Source organism: Gavia stellata, chromosome 5 (assembly GCF_030936135.1).
Source record: "Gavia stellata isolate bGavSte3 chromosome 5, bGavSte3.hap2, whole genome shotgun sequence".
Taxonomy (NCBI): domain Eukaryota; kingdom Metazoa; phylum Chordata; class Aves; order Gaviiformes; family Gaviidae; genus Gavia; species Gavia stellata.
Genome location: NC_082598.1, coordinates 48,364,805 through 48,380,581, shown reverse-complemented (window position 1 = coordinate 48,380,581; position 15,777 = coordinate 48,364,805). Strand labels below are relative to the sequence as shown.

General features: G+C 43.8%; 1 protein-coding gene across 1 annotated transcript; it reads left to right on the top strand.

Moving 5' to 3' along the window:
• Positions 1-548: 548 nt before the first annotated feature.
• On the top strand, positions 549-1,785 carry LRAT (lecithin retinol acyltransferase). The gene is made up of 2 exons (XM_059818148.1): positions 549-1,094; positions 1,633-1,785. Exons 1-2 carry the CDS (start codon positions 549-551, stop codon positions 1,783-1,785), a joined length of 699 nt encoding a protein of 232 aa, XP_059674131.1.
• The last annotated feature ends 13,992 nt before the right edge of the window (positions 1,786-15,777 follow it).

The following is a 15,777-nucleotide window of genomic DNA, read 5'->3' as shown; positions in this document are numbered from 1 at the left end:
GCGCGCTCAGCAGCCACCGCTCCGCTCCGCTCCGCTCTCCTCCCCCCCCGCCGAGCGAGCACCGCGGCAGCCTCCGCCTGGCCCCGCCGTCAGCGGGGCGGCAACGCGGCTGCCGGGGCGGGCGCCCCTTAGGTCCCACCGGCGGGGAAAGGTGAACGAAGCGGCCGCGGCCCCGGGAGCCCTCCGCCGTACTCCTGGGGCGGACGAGGGCTTTGGACGCACTTTTTCTTGCCCTTCTACCTGGGCAGCGCCGGGGGCAGGCGGGGAAGAGCTGCGAGTGGCACCCGGCCCTGCGTCCGGGCTGCGGGCACCGCGCCCGCCCGTCGGCTGAGCCGCTGCCGGGTGGCCTCGGTGCGCCCGCCGCGCTCCCCAATAAAGGCGGCCGCTCCTCGGGGCGGGCGCTCCCCGCACGCCGCTCAGCCGGTGGGCTGGCCCGGGTGCCCGCCCCGCCCCGCCCGGTAGCCTAGAAAAGCGGGGCCGGGCGGCGGGGGCTGCTCGGCGGCAGCGACCCCCACCACCACCCCCCCCCCCCACCCCGCCCGCCGACCATGAAGAACCCGGTGCCGCAGGCGGCCTCGCTGCTGCTGGAGAAGCTGCTGCTCCTCGTCCACGTCCGGCCCCTGCCCGCGGACTCCGGCGGGGACCCGCCGGCGGCGGCGGCCCCCGGCTACTACGACACCAGCTGCTTCAAGCGGGGGGACGTGCTGGAGGTGCCCCGCACCCTCTTCATCCACTTCGGCATCTACCTGGGCGAGAACCGCGTGGCCCACCTGATGCCCGACATCCTGCCCGCCTTCACCGGCGACCGCCGGCAGATCGAGCAGGTGGTGACCAACAAGCGGCTCATCCTGGGCGTCATCACCAAAACGGCCAGCATCCGCGTGGACACGGTGGAGGACTTCGCCTACGGCGGCAGCATCCTGGTCAACCACATGGACCGGCTCTTCGAGGACCAGGTGCTGGGCAGCGAGGAGGCGGCCCGCCGGGCGGAGAAGCTGGTGGGCGCCACGGCCTACAGCCTGCTCTGGAACAACTGCGAGCACTTCGTCACCTACTGCCGCTACGGAGCCCCGGTCAGCTTCCAGACCGACAAGGTACGCCCCGGCCGTCGGCGCTGGGGAGCCCCGCGGGAGCCGCCCCGCCGGCAGGGCGCGCAGCTGCCGGGAGAGGCGGCGCTGCCCGTCCTGGCGCCGGCGGCGGCCCCGCTGGGCGCTCCGCTCCCCGGAACCGGGTCAGCCGCCGCCGCGGGCCCCCGGGAGCTGCTGCCCGGTACCGCCGGCCGTCCTCCCCGCAGCGGGCGCTGCCGCGTGTGCGGAGCCGCTCGGGAAGGCGGGTAGCCTGGCCTCTGCTGGCTTCAAGCGGCGAGGAGAGCCAGGCTGAATTGGTAGGGCAATCTATAGGGTCTGAAAACGCTCCGAAGCTTCCCGTCCCTGCCGGAGCCGCCGGCAGCGCTGGGGCCAACGCTCGGGTCGTGAGCCAGCGCCCGACGCGCTCTTCGCCCCGTTCCGTGCTCCAGAGAGCCCGCCCGAGCGCTGAGGTGTCACTGCGAGGGAGAGAGCGGGCACCGCCAGCTGCCGCTTACCCCCTTCCTCTTTAGCCCTGACCTTTCTCCTTTTTTTTTGTCTCTTACAGTTCTGTGAGACTGTGAAGATGATTATTCGGGACCAGAGGAGTGTTCTCGCTTCAGTGCTCGTGGGATTAGCATCAATAGTCTGCCTAGGTTTGGCACCCTCCACCACGCTCCCCACTATCTTTATTCCCTTCTTTCTCTGGATGGCTGGCTAACAGCCTTTCCGGAGGCTCGCAGCCCGCATCTGTATATAGGATGTATACTACTGTATTTATGAAAGCACAGATTACTCATCGGCGTCGTGTAAAGTTTCTTAACCTTGTGTGCCATTCTCAAATACAACTTTGTCTAGAACACAGTGCACAAGGCATAGCTTACTGTGTAAGCCAAATAATAGATTTCCTGAAAATCTCAGTACATTTTAACACGCCTTCAAATCATTAAAAAGTAGGGTTGCGATGCAGTTCTGCTCCTTGCCTGTAGCCATAAGATACTCTGGTAATATTCTTCATATTCTTCAGTTTCTTAGCTGCATACCTGGGTGCCATAACTATTAAGAAAAATGGATGATGGAGTACCACGAAGTGATGGGTATTTAGAGCAAACTACTTACCTCTTCCTTTGATAGATACAGCGTATATTCAGAAGTTACTGTCTCCATTCCAAAAATACCCTTTAGTGGAGATACAAGTAAGTAAACTGACTTCTTGATAGCAAAGAAGAAAAACCAACCCTAAGCTGGGTGCTGTGTGCTGCTGGAGCGCATCTGGCCGGATCGGCTACAGTCATTTCCCTTCTGGGAAATGCTCACAGATCTCTCATTCATATTAATTGCAAAAAAACACCTGCTACCATATTGAACAACTTTTTGATTGGGTTAGAGGTCAGGAAAGACAGCGATTCCTCACCATTTTCCTTGCTACTGATGGTGGTTAGTATGGCTGATATAAATGGCTACAGAGGGGTTTAGGGGCTACAGGAAGAAACTAGCTTGCTTTATGACAACTAGTGACATACAAACATTGGAAATTTCCAGTGTTCCAGGGCACGGGGTGGGGAGGAGGAGGAGGACAGACGCCAATTTAGTTCCTATCTTCCCTCAGCAATGGGACCCGTGTGGGTGCCTTAAAGCATCAGGGATCATTGGAGCAGTTTCTGTGGTGGCTATATTGTCATTTTTGATACTGCCTTAAAACAAGGTGCTTCAGTGAAAGATGACATGTCTTTCAGTACTCGTCTCTTGCGAGTAAGTATTCACTTGCAAGCCAGCAGCTGGTGCTAAAAATGTTTCGTCTTCAATGTTGAGGCCTTTCCGTTTATCAAGAACGTGTAAAGTTGGATTTGAAATTGAGTTCATCTAGCCAATTGTTTGAGTGCTAAAAACCTTTGCTATTTGTTTTCTTAGCAATGTCTTGATGTATGCAGAGAAATTGTTCAGCACCTGGAATGCTTTGCATGCGATACATGCGCTTACACGTTCATGCGCTATGCTTGCCCTCCTGTCTAGTCAAAGGCGAATACGATGGTGTCTTCACCAAGGACTGAACCTCAGATTTACTTCTTTCTATGAGTGGTGTTCAGTAACCTGTCATCAGCTCTGCTACTGCCGTGGCCACTTCCCCATTTTTAGAGAGACTCATTTTAACAGGGCTATAAACCCCCTTCTCCTTCCCCGAGACCTTACAGCTGCTTGAAGATTGGATTCTTGAACTGTGAGTCTACTTGGCTGCCCTCTAATCATCTATCTTTCTTCTGGCTGCTCCACTATAACCGACGAAGAATGTAAAGACTGGGGTGAAATTCCAGGCTGGTAGGAAACAGCAGCGTGATGGCTGCTGCCATCAACCGAGAGGGGATTTCAGCCCAGCTCTTGGTACGCGTTCAGTCTGCAGCCCAGCTCCAAGCAGCTGGGTATCAATTACTGTTGGATCCTTGTAAACAACTTCTGTTCTGCTTTCAAAGATTGCAATGCGCAGTGTAACTGTTTCTGGTAAACTTTTGAAATTAAGGTGTTTTTTAATTAATGTGAATTGCTTTTTCATAGTGTACGCGTTAGTAATATTTACATAAATTCCAGTGTGGTTTTTTTACTTGCTGTGCATAAGGTATGAACTGTAGTCATTACTGTAATTATATAAATAGAATTTATTCATTTAAAAACGTCTACTGGCCTCTTGAAATTGAGTATAATGCTATAGCATTTCTCTAACATATCCCAGTAGAGCACTGAACAGTTCGTTAACATGCAGTTACATGGTGTCTGATTACAGGTGGGCTTTTCTTTCCCCCTTTATTTACTTGGGATTTATAAGAATTCCAGTAATTCTTACGATTCATTTATACAATAAACAACAGGGTCATGACCAGTAACCAAATCATAAGTGGGATTGTTGGAAGGCAGAGAATTGTTCCTGTTCTGGTTTCAATATCAAAGGACCAATGCTCCTGATTTGCTGATGTTGTTGAGCAAGAAGCATCCAGATTAAACTGGGGGACTAAGCTGGGATTTTCATAGGGTTGTCTATGGAAGAAATAAAAGCAGTTCCTTGCAGACTTTCAGCTGTATTAGTAGAGAATTCTCCTTCAAAGTGTAAAGTTTTAAGCTTATGAAATACTATGAAATGGTCTAGAATGTCCTGCTGTATCCTTTCATCTGAGACAAGTAATAACATGGGCATGGGAAGAGAAATTCAGCTGCATGTTTAGGAATTTTTCCCTACCAACTATTAATTCTAGCAGAGATCTGGAAATTTTGTTAATGTCAGGCATGAGTCAAATCAGTCATAGTCTGAGAGGAAAAACAAGACTAGCAGGCATGAATTCTCATGTTCAGCTCAGCGGGTGGTGTTTGTGCTCTGAAATATTTTGGTAAATGTCAGTGTCAACTTTTTTTCTGCAATTACTTGAGTAAAAATAAGCACTTGCCCTAGGTGGAGCATTGCATTTCAGACTTGAGCTCAACTGTGATGCCACTGAAAGGAAGGAGCTAGTTATAATAAGAAAAACACAGAAAACTGTGGAACAGTTCAGCTGTTTGGAAATGTGTGTGCTTAGAAGTGAAATTGTTCATCGGTAACTGTAAGTGATGGTGATGGAGAGTGTAAATCTAGAGCTGCAGCTCATTTTAGTGGTGGGGCTGTTTTGAAAAGTTGTGTGGTTAAACTAAGAGTATGTAATGGAGGAGTATAACCATCACCCCTGTGCCACTGGGAAAGGCAAGTAGTGGAGACATGAAGTTAAAAGGATAGATGTTTCGCTTCAGGCTTTCCAAAGAAAACAAAAATAAAATGAGCATTCACAAGGCTCGAAATGTTTCTACAAAACCTACGTTTAAAAGAAAAAAAAAAAAAGTAAGTTGCTAAATGAAGACATTAGAACAGTGAGCTTTCTGTTTGTATTTATTTTAGCTTGGAACATAAATGAGTACTCATTTTGTGGTGAACAGTCATCTGTTGCTTGATTTCACCTTTGGGTCCTCCTGTGCTGAAGGAGAATGCTACATATAAATACCATTGAGGCTTTTAATGAAAACAAAATCATAGCAATACTTGTTAAAAGTCTGAGGGGGTGGGGAAGAGGGAATTAAACTTGTGTGTGACTTGACATCGTCCAGACAGGTTTTAGAAAGCAAGCTGCAGCAACAAGAAACATTAGAACTGTGATCTCTAGAAATGATATGGCGTTGTATTATTTATTGCATGTTCTCACATTAAACAACGCATCACACACCACTGAATGATACAGAACTGTGTGAGACAGTCATTAGTTAGCATCTCCTTTCTCCACTGAAATTTTTTTAAAAAAAAAAAGTTCTCGTGTGACTCTAGGAGCCATTTGCTCCTTATGCTTTGTCATAGCAGCTTAGGACCTGATCCCTCTGAGCAGTGGACTGTCATGAATGGGCTTACTGATGGGAAGTGAAGATACAAAAGCTTCTTAGTTTTGAGGCTCTTTGCTGTAGTGCATTGCACTCTCCTGTAAACCTTAGAGAAATCTTTTAGAACGCTGTGCTGGTAAAATCAATGATCTCATCTGCTGTAGGAATATATCACTGAAAGTATTTGAGGGCTATTTTGGGGCATAATTTCTTAAAAATTGATTCTGTGCTGTGTTGCGTGGCATAGCTTCGCTTCTGAAGCCAAGGAAACGTTTAGGATATGGTCCTGAGTGTTCAGAGACTGTTGGGAGAAGGGGGGAAGTAGTGTGATCTTTAGGAGACTTGAATCAGAATTACATTGATTGCAGTACTGCAGTTCTGTCTGTGACAGAACTGTCTCACAGGGTAGAAACCTTTCTGTGAGATGTTCTGTAACTTTTTAATGTTTTCCCTGTTTATTAGGGAACTTTTTATTTAGCCCTGTGACCTTGTTTTAGTAGTTACCTCTTCTCTATAGCGTATCTGCAAACTGGAAAACAGTTGGTGGCTGCTCTGTGATAGTGCGGTTCAGAGCAAATCAGCTGCATAGTCCCCTGTAACTACATCCCACCACCTACAACTAGGTGCTTGGTCTGAAAAAGGCAGTGAAAGTGTGGGAGGTAGATAATGTAGATTTGTTTTCCTTGCAAAGGCAGGGCATATGAAGCATGCTGAAGGACCAGTCAGAGGTCTGAACAGAGAAGTGTGTGCCTGTGAAGACTCAGATGCTGCTTAGTTGGGCACACTGGGCACAGTGATGTGCCCGCTCTCCTGTCCCCAGCTGGAGCTTAGGAGGCTTGAGATGGGTTTGCATGTTAGGGCTGAGATAAATGGATGGATTTGCCTTCCCTTAAATTGAGAGGTATGCCATTAATGCCACAGGCTGTAATCTAACCTAGTAAATAAAATGGGCTGAGGTCCATCTTCTGACTACGTGGTGGTACACTGGGACTTGTGTTGGAGCTAAACTCCTTTACCAGTACAGCGTAGCTTCACCTCCAGTGGCTATTGGCAGTGCTCCCTGGCCTGCCTTGTCCCAAGGCACGCTCCAAGAGAGAACTAGTTACCACGGGCTGCAGCTGGCATCATGCAAACGTAGATGACCATGTACAAATGCACAAACCTATTCTGTGACCTTGTTTAGCTGATTAACCTGGCCAGAATTTTAAGGCAGACATCCCCATTTGTTACCCAAAACCATGAGTCCTTCCTGATGGAGCAGCACTTTGAATGGAAACAGCAATACCATTTTATAAAAAGTGCAAGAATGTGATGGTTACAGCATTTCCGGGGATTTGGGAGACCTGTTCCTAGGACCTTCTCAGTCCATCCTGCAGGAGACTCACCAGACTTTGGACAAGGCTATGATGTGGCTACCCTTCACCTTTTCTAATTTTATCTCATGCTTAGGACAGTGGATTTTTTTTTTTTTATGAAGTCAAGCAACACCTGTGGCTTTGAGTTAGAAGGACAAAATGGCTCTCTGGCCACTCAGTATTGGAACAGGCTCTGTCTGGGCTCTGCATGTTTGCCCCCTCCTAGGGGGGGTGTCACTTCTCACGGTCTGTGGGCCTCAGTGAGGTTCTGAGTGGGAACCAGACCCCTAGATGCAGCCAGGAACTAGAAATGCTAAGATTGGGACGTTTCTGACTTTGTCACACCACCAGCTGCAGCCATTCAGAAAACTTTCAGGTAAAAATAAGGGAGAGACTAGCAGGTTAGATCAAAGGTTTTCTGCTTTGCTGCAGTGTAATTTTAGCTAAAGCAAACTCTTTTAGTTAAAGCAGGTATCTGCTGTACCCCTCTAACTATTGCCTTATAGTGTCTCTTTTTTAATTCTTTCCCATTTCTATAACTGGGACAATAATCATCTCTCTGTTTTCTGGCCAGCTGCAAGCCTTGGTTAATATTTGCATAACTTGGGGTTCCTTGCATTGGACTTACTGAATAAATAAAATGCATGGTTCCTTACCAGGAGGCAACTTCCCCGCCTGTGAAACCAGAGTTTTCTGGGAGGCTAAGGAGGTGTACTATTTTATATAATTAATAATACGTGCAAATGAAGGGTTCTGCTCTGCTAAACTTGCCAATCCACCTTATCTTTTGCATAATCTTAGACCCAACTCAGATTTGCACCTGTGTTCCTTGCAATTTTGCAGAAAGTACCTGCACATTTCCATTTAGCACTGCATAGAAACACAGGGAGGGGTGGGTCTGCTACTGCCACACAGTAGGTAAAAAGTTAGTAATTAATTCTCATCAAAAGTGATGAAATGTGGGTGAGATGATGAGAGGTCTCCTGCACCCCTGGTGGAAAGATTAGAGTTAGATATTGAACAGAGTAACTTTTGCTATTTGTGTTTGCAGACAAGATTGCACATAGCTCCAAGTGAAAGCTCAGGAGGAGGGAAGCACCTGGTTTCAACCACATTCATTTAAAGTCTGTCTAAACAACATGGTAGCGCACCACATAAGTAGCCTGGAGCCAATGATGACTTGGTTGCCTCCAGAACCAGAAACAGCATAGCTGTGAAAAACAGAACTGCATTTAGCCCTCGGGGAAGAAGGCTGCTTGGTTCAGCATCGTGCTATCACAGCTCTGTCGCTTTTGGAGCCTGAACAGATAACACCTCATGATCCCATCCTGTTTTACAGTCATACCAACTCACCTGAAGCAAGAGCTTTGAATCATGCAGATATGCCCCAGACTGTTTAAATTCCATGCCAAGCCTTGTTTTATTCACGGGTTACTTTACACAGGTTCCAGCTCTGCCAGTTCCTGAGGAGTCCTTCCTGAGGTATCTAACTCTTCCCAAGCTTTGGAAGAGGAGCCTGAAGGCCTTGCTTGGGGCTGAGAATCACCACAGATTGGCAAGTGTGTAAGGCTGCAATGCCTGAAGTATACGTGAAGATGTAGCCTGTGATATCCACAGTCACATTGCCATGTGTCATTCCTCAGTCTTTCATCAAGCTCAGGATGTGCACAAAACTCAGCTCCTCTGGAAATCCAAATGCGTAATAAACTAGGACATGGCCTTGACGAACAGACAAAAGTAACATCTCTTCATCCAGTACACCAGCCATTTAGCACTGATAATCGCATGGTAAAGACAGCTTTTTACTTTCATTACTACTCCCAATTTCTGACAGCAAGTAAGTTTGGTCATGCTGTATGTAAGAAAGAACCACTCCGTTGTACAAGTAACTATTTTAGAATGACAATGTGATCATATATTGACGGAGAAGGTGTAGACTGGGAATAATGTCTTTTCAAAAACTTGCCTGGAGAAAGCAGTAATTCTGCTTGGCCAATGAACTGAAATTCCAGTGAGGAACGGAGCATTTCTATTTCTGATGTCTTTGAGCAATTCCAGTAACATTAATGGTGTTAAAGCACTGAGAATTGCACAGGCAGCAGACCTGATGCATAGTCATGAAATGTGTTTCAAAATTATAATGAGGCTTTTATGACTTGCAAAGAGGTTTTTTTACAAGCAAACTGAAAATATCCACCCAAACCAGTTATAGAAATCACTTTCCCTCAGTAACTTTCTAGTTTGCATTTTTCAGTTTGGGGAATGTTTGTGTTAAAAGCTCTCTTACAGACAGTACTCAATCCTGCAATTAAATACAAATTTGTGGTTGCAACAAGTGTCTGTTCTTATGGGAAAGACACTGGATTTATGACATTGATTGTGAGCTCACTGTAAAATTGAGAAGGAAGGGAACAGGGGATGTGAGCAAGATGTCTGTTCGTACAAAAAATTTTATCCTAATAAAAGAAATAGGAAGAGAAGTTACTTTAAAAAAAACCCCACACTTTACCAGCCCTGCATATTTAAAAATTACCCCATTAGGACAGGTTCTCAGTAATTCACCAGATCTACCACTGACTACATAGTACTCCAGGTTTCTTTATTACAACAGCATCATTGGGTTATGCTTTTTCCAGCTAAAATCAACAGGAGCTTTGTCACTGTCTTCATAGAGAGCAAGATGAAGTATGAAGTATTCCCACCCATTCCCTGACCTCCCCAAAGTCTTGTACCTGTGGGAATTTAATAATGATATTCAGAAATGAACCCCTGATGATTATGAATTTTACACTGAATTATGATTTGAAGAATCTTACAGGTCATGAACTGTGCAGCTTTTTTTTTTTTTTGTATTTTTTCAAATCTGTTCTGACAGCTGCCTAGAGCCAGTTGCTTTTGTGCTGCTACCAGTGTTTCTACCTAGTTTTTTTGCTGGTCTAGGCAATGCACCTTTCAGCTGGCTTCTGAGATCTTTTTCTGTGAACACAACTACCCCATTAATCTTTAGGAAAACCGGACTCTCAATCCAGAGCTGCAGCAAGACAACCAGACACTGTTAACAACTTAACTACCTTTGAAAGCCTTGTGCGTATAGACAAAGACCAAATTTTTCAGCATCACAGGAACACAGGAATGAACTTGGCAATACCCGAAGGTCAGTTTAGCCCCGTATCATTCTCCACCAATGAGCAACAGTGAGCACTTGGGGACAGGGTATGGGTACAGACAGTCTTGATACATTCTCAAAAATTTCCGTAAGCAACAATTCACAAAATTCGAGCCTTAAAGCTTGCATTCATTTCATCATGTTTAATACTCTTACCCTACATGAACTTGTCTTACTCCTTTTTTAGCTTACCTGTCTGGTCTCTGAAAGGTTCTACGGCAAGATTAATTATGACATACGAAAAAGCACTTTATTTTAAATTTGCTGCCTGATGACTTCATTAGCTGTCCCTCCCCTTCTTGTACTACAGGGAACAATGAATAATCATTTTGTGTTCATTTTTTCCACTAACAGTCTTACAACTCAGATATTCATGATGTGGAAGTCAGAGTTTTTGCAGTTTCCACAAATTTGTCCTGAAATTCTTTGGAAAGCAACTCATTTGGCACCATCCTTCTAGTACCATGGCTGCCCTCAGAAATTTATTACACATTACACCTCCCAGTCCAACAATATCATCCTGGAGTTTCTTTAGACTTGAATACACTCAGCTTTGTCAGTTTGTTACTTTGAGTTTACTCATCTGTCCTAAAATGCCTGTTACTGACCCCTCAGTTTAGGACTAATGTGAGGCTCTGTTGCCTGTAAAAAAGAACCGGCTTACTCTGAAAACTCCTCTATCACTTTTGTGTTGAATATTGCTACAAAAAACTTTTTTTTTTTTTTCCCCTACAGCCTAATTACTCAAAAGGTCCTTTCTGTATCATTTGTCAGTTCTCTCTCTGGCAAACGCCTGGCTTTTGATTTATTTTAACAAGACTTTTTTAATTATTAGCTTTTATGTTAGCAAGGTGATCCTCTGAATCTATTTTAGGCTGGGTCCTTGGGGCTTTCTATGTAACTAGCTTATGCAGAGTGCTTGTGCTCCTTGTTTGGGCAAGAGATCCGCTTTTTGAAGGGTGGCACTTGTAGTAAGCCTTTGCCTTTGCCTTTGCCCCAGCTCGAGTCCCGGCTGAAGGAGCAGGAAGGCGGGCGGTGGCTGCCCAGCCTCCAGCCTGGAGACGAGCGTCACAAAACCCCACCTCGGTCACCAGCTCGAGCCGGTGTGGACGGTGTTCCAGCGTCTCCCGGATGCTGGGAAAAGGGAGGTGCAGAGCTCCTTCAAAAGGGAAGCAGCGGGGGCTGACAAACCTTCTTCTAAGATAACATACTCCCACCTAGTGGCTCCCTTACCGTCAGGAAAATGCAAACTCCAGCAAACTGGGAAGTTAACTACGAAACTCGCATTTAAAGAACGGGTGAATCAGGTAGTTACTCAGCCGACGTAACTGCCCACTAGATTTAGAAACATCGACTTCGAATTCCTGTTTCACTGTTGTAACAGCTAACCAGATATGAGGAAGGAAGAGTTAAACTGTGTAACACTGATATTGTTCACAGCTGCCCATGATGTAGTGGCTCTTGTTTTTCATCGCAGTTTTAGTTGTGTCACTAGGCTTTCTGGGAAAGACAATAGCTAGATACAAAAAAGCATTTAAAAATCATTCTGTTACCTGTACTCAATGAATACTATAAAAAAAACCCCAAAGATAAGTCATGGGATTCTATGTGTGTATAATACACAAATATATATAAATATGTATATATAAAAATGAAAGAAACGCACAAAACCACAGGTTACATTGCTTCAGACTTTCTTAATTGTGTCTCCAAGCATAGCACTATATCCTCAAAGCTGCAGGAAAAATACAAAGAAAATGACACGGAAGCATCATAAGTTGTTTAACTATAATTGGCATTGACAGTCCAGAGTTCCCTGACTTAAAAGCTAGTTAGCAGCTCACAGCAGCTGGATTATAAATTAAAAGGATGTGAGCTTGATAAATCGATGCCTTTTAGGATTCTCAGAATAAGCTGAAATTCAAAGCCAAATATGAACAGCCTAAAGAAAGAGTGGACTCTTTCCGCCTTTCAAACTACAGTTAAGGTATTTTAAATATTTAAATCTAGGAAAAGTAAAAATTAAATCTTGTTCTCCACTCTTGCACTCAATGTGATTTATTTCCAGAATTATTAAATATTCAAAACGTAATGTGATATAAAAAACTTCAGCCTCCCTGGCAAACTTCCAGTTAATGTCTGGGTCAGATCAGGTATGATGAAAGACTTTACAGTTTGATGCCTGATGTCTGCTTGCTTCCAATGCTGAAACATGCTCTAAGACTTTCACAGAAGCTACCATAAATTCAAGTATTTTCTGACAATATTTGCAGAGAAATAAAAAACTGAGCAGCGACTGAGAGGGGATTGTCTCCGATCTTTCTGAGCCCTCCGGTGAGAACTGAGACACCAGCGGTGTGATGAAAGGAAGCCCGCTCCGTAGCTCTTTGTGCTTCACGTCCTTGTGGAAAGAAAACTTTGGTTTCAAGGTTGTTGGGGCAGTAGCCACTTTCAGAAGCACTAAAACCACCAAACCGCTTTAATTGCTGCTGCACAGACGTGTGGAGGATATACTGCCATTTTAGAACTCATTTAAAACGTCTGCCTAAAAAGCAGATGGGAAAGCATTCTCTAACGGTGGAGCATCAAAAGGCGGCAGTACTGCAGGACAGGATTCTCCATCTCCCTTGGCTCTTCCCTCCTTCCCGTCCTTTCTTCCCTTCTATTTCCTGACATTCACCTCTTCTTCCACCAACCCTATGCGGTGTTACTTTTTTCAGCAATTCCCATCTGCTCCTTCCCTCTGGGGGTTAGCCGTATGGCCAGAAAACAGCCGTTTCACTCAGTGATTAAAGGCATGGCTTCGTCACACAGGGTCCAGATTTTGAGAGTGAGGTACAGAGGGAGCAGAAAGCAATAGTTCTAGAAGTAATGAGGGGAAAAACAAGCCAAGAGATTTTATACACTTTGTTATGCACGTTTTACATCACTCTGCACTCAGCAATACTGGCTTAAAGTTGATTTAATTCAATTTACGTCAGTGAAATTGTTGATATTCATACTCATCTAAGTGAAGACAGAACATGCTTCAGGATGCATTTTTTCATATTCATTGCATATCTGCGTATTAAAATCACACGGCATGTGTGTCTCAAAGTGGTTTACAAAAAAAAGAAAGCAATTCTGTATGATGTTTTTTCTACAATTAATATTCTGTTCCCCCAAATGCTTATTCCAGCAATAGCAGATGTTTAATTTTATAATTAAAAAAGATTCCAACTCTTTCAAGGCAGAAAGCTGAACGAAAGCAAACACCATCTTTCAAGGAAAAAGACCCTTTAGGCACTAGGATACCATGTTAGGAGGATCCCACTAAACAGGCATTGCAGCTACTTGATAAAATGAAACCCAAAATAAAATGGACTGATTGACTGAAATGAAGCCTTTCTAGACAGCTTACTATAATTAGATTTACAATCGTATTATGTCTAGGTTTTCTACAGAGACCTTTGTCTAAACTTCAAAGGACGTCTGCTTCCTTTTAAAGTATTTCCACTACTACATATCAAACCTGTCAGAGTGCAGAAATACTATATACCCCCTTTTCCTGCTCCAGGCCACAGTAAAATTTACACCGACAAAAAAAAGCTTATGCTTGTATTAAAGTATATTACAACTGCAGTAATAGCCCACTCCAGGAATATATATGCTGGGGCTTGCTAGCATTCCAATGAAACAGAAGTTAAAAAACATCAAGGATTTCTGTGTTACAGCTACCTAAAATAACTTAGAAGGACAATAAAAGCAACTGTCTGGTGCAGTGCTATAAAATAAAACATGTAAGAAAAAGACCTCCTTCACATTTTCAAATTTAGCCAAAGGAATAAAAATGTCATAATCTTGGCAGGACTCTGCCCTCATTCCTCATCCATCAGATTTGTGACAGTTTCAAAATGACATTTGTGAGGAAACTAACTCAGTGTTAATAGGAACTGTATAAAGCTTTAGGGCAAACAGCATCTTATTCGCAATCTAAAGTAATTTTCTAACCAGAATTTGTGCCACATGCTTTTTGGTAAATTATGCTGTAACTCTTGTAAAATAATCCTAAAATAAGTCTCTATTTATCAGGTTTAAAAGTTAAACAGTTATGTCCTAAGGTACTGATTCAATAAAGCAGTAAAAAACTAAACGCTCTGATAAATAACAAACATTGTTCTGGGCCTGGTCTTCTTCCCATCCTTTAGTAAATCTTGATTAAAAATAAGTGAATTAAAATACAGCATTAATTCGGATGACTAGTATTTATATATGTATGGGGAGAGAGAAAGAAATTACAACTGTGAGAAACTGTCCCTTTGCGGTGAGCAGTTTTCACTCCTAGAAACGGTAATTAAAATGTTAATCGTTCTTCTCCTTCTACCACACTTATCCTAACGATGGCTACTGATAAATGAGTGAGATATGTCTTTTGAATGCACAATGCAATCAAGTACTATGTGAGAGAAAGGGCAAGACATTAAAACAAGGTAGAATTCACTGGGGGCAGTGCCTACCTGAAGGATAAGCACTTCCTCCCTACAACTGTTCCAACTTGATAGAATTACACATTGTGTTAAAGGTTAAAAGTAACTACACCTAACTTTTTAAAATGGAATATTGACTGAAGGGTTTGCTTGGTGAGGATTTGGCTTGTTGTAGTACAAGAAAAGCGACGTTTCAGAGAGTGCTGAGGTGAATAACTAGTTTTGATTTAGCTGTGAGAAGCTTTCAAGTGTGCAAACTCTTTTTTGAAGACCTGAAGTTATCAGATATACTGCTTGATTTAATAAAAATATTGTATTCCCCTGTAAATCTTGTCTTATTAGAAAAGAAATAAAAATACTCAGCTCAGACTTCATCACGACTCACAGCAAAATCCAAGACAAATACAGGTTAGAAACAGTTGTTCTTAGTAAAACCTAATTATACTGAACAATTAGACTGTCAGAAAATAAAAAGCAGCTAGCACCTGTGGGCCAGGGGGTAGTGAGAACTCTGATACCTAATTAGCACATGGGGAACAAAGGAAGAAAAGGATCATTAATTTCTTTTAGAGAGGCAGGGGTCAGCGAGAAAACCAAATGGGTCTTTAGTTCGTATGTCTGACTTTCATGTTTAATAAGAGATAATAATGGAGACATTGAATACTTTTCGGTTATTTTGATTTTCTCTTTTATTCACGTTATGTCACAAAGTGAAAAACCTGATGGCAAATTTGTATGTTTTCCTTGAGATTTTCTGCTGTTAAGTGTTGGAATGGGTTAACATTTTCAGCTGAGCAGCTGCTCAGCTCTTCTATCCTAGAGCAGCAAACGGTCATTTGTACTCCAGAAATGGCTGTACATGGTAACCCATCCAGTAAGATGTCACTTACATGAAATACAAAGAAAATGCTGAGGAGTTGTGTTTTAGGTTTTTTTCACTTAGAAGAGATTGTCCGTATTCTTTCAGCACTTCCCCCCCAGCAGTAACAACCCAGACACATAGAGTTTTCTGCCAGGGAGTGAGCACTCTCTAAGGTAACAGGGACACCGAGCTGCAGTCAAAATGCCCCAAAATTTATTTAACTTAATATACCCCAAATTCATTCCTATTAGAGGCTTCGTGGCTGATTTAGATGTGGCTAAAAAACAAGCAGACACCTGAAATGAAAAGGTGATGAAATTTAATCTTGAAGGCAATAGCTTTCGTACTTTGGCCGTTCAGAACTTTTAAATGGAGACATATAATGTGTAAAATACATTAGTGTATCATGCCATTATTAATTAAAGGATAATAAACTTTCTCTTTGAAAAATAAGCAAACGCAAATAGGTAAACGTCTAGTA

Excerpts from the sequence above, each read along its gene's own strand:
- LRAT (XM_059818148.1), top strand. The coding sequence starts at position 549 with ATGAAGAACCCGGTGCCGCAGGCGGCCTCGCTGCTGCTGGAGAAGCTG. Across the intron at positions 1,095-1,632 it reads TCAGCTTCCAGACCGACAAG|TTCTGTGAGACTGTGAAGAT; the intron begins GTACGCCCCGGC and ends TGTCTCTTACAG.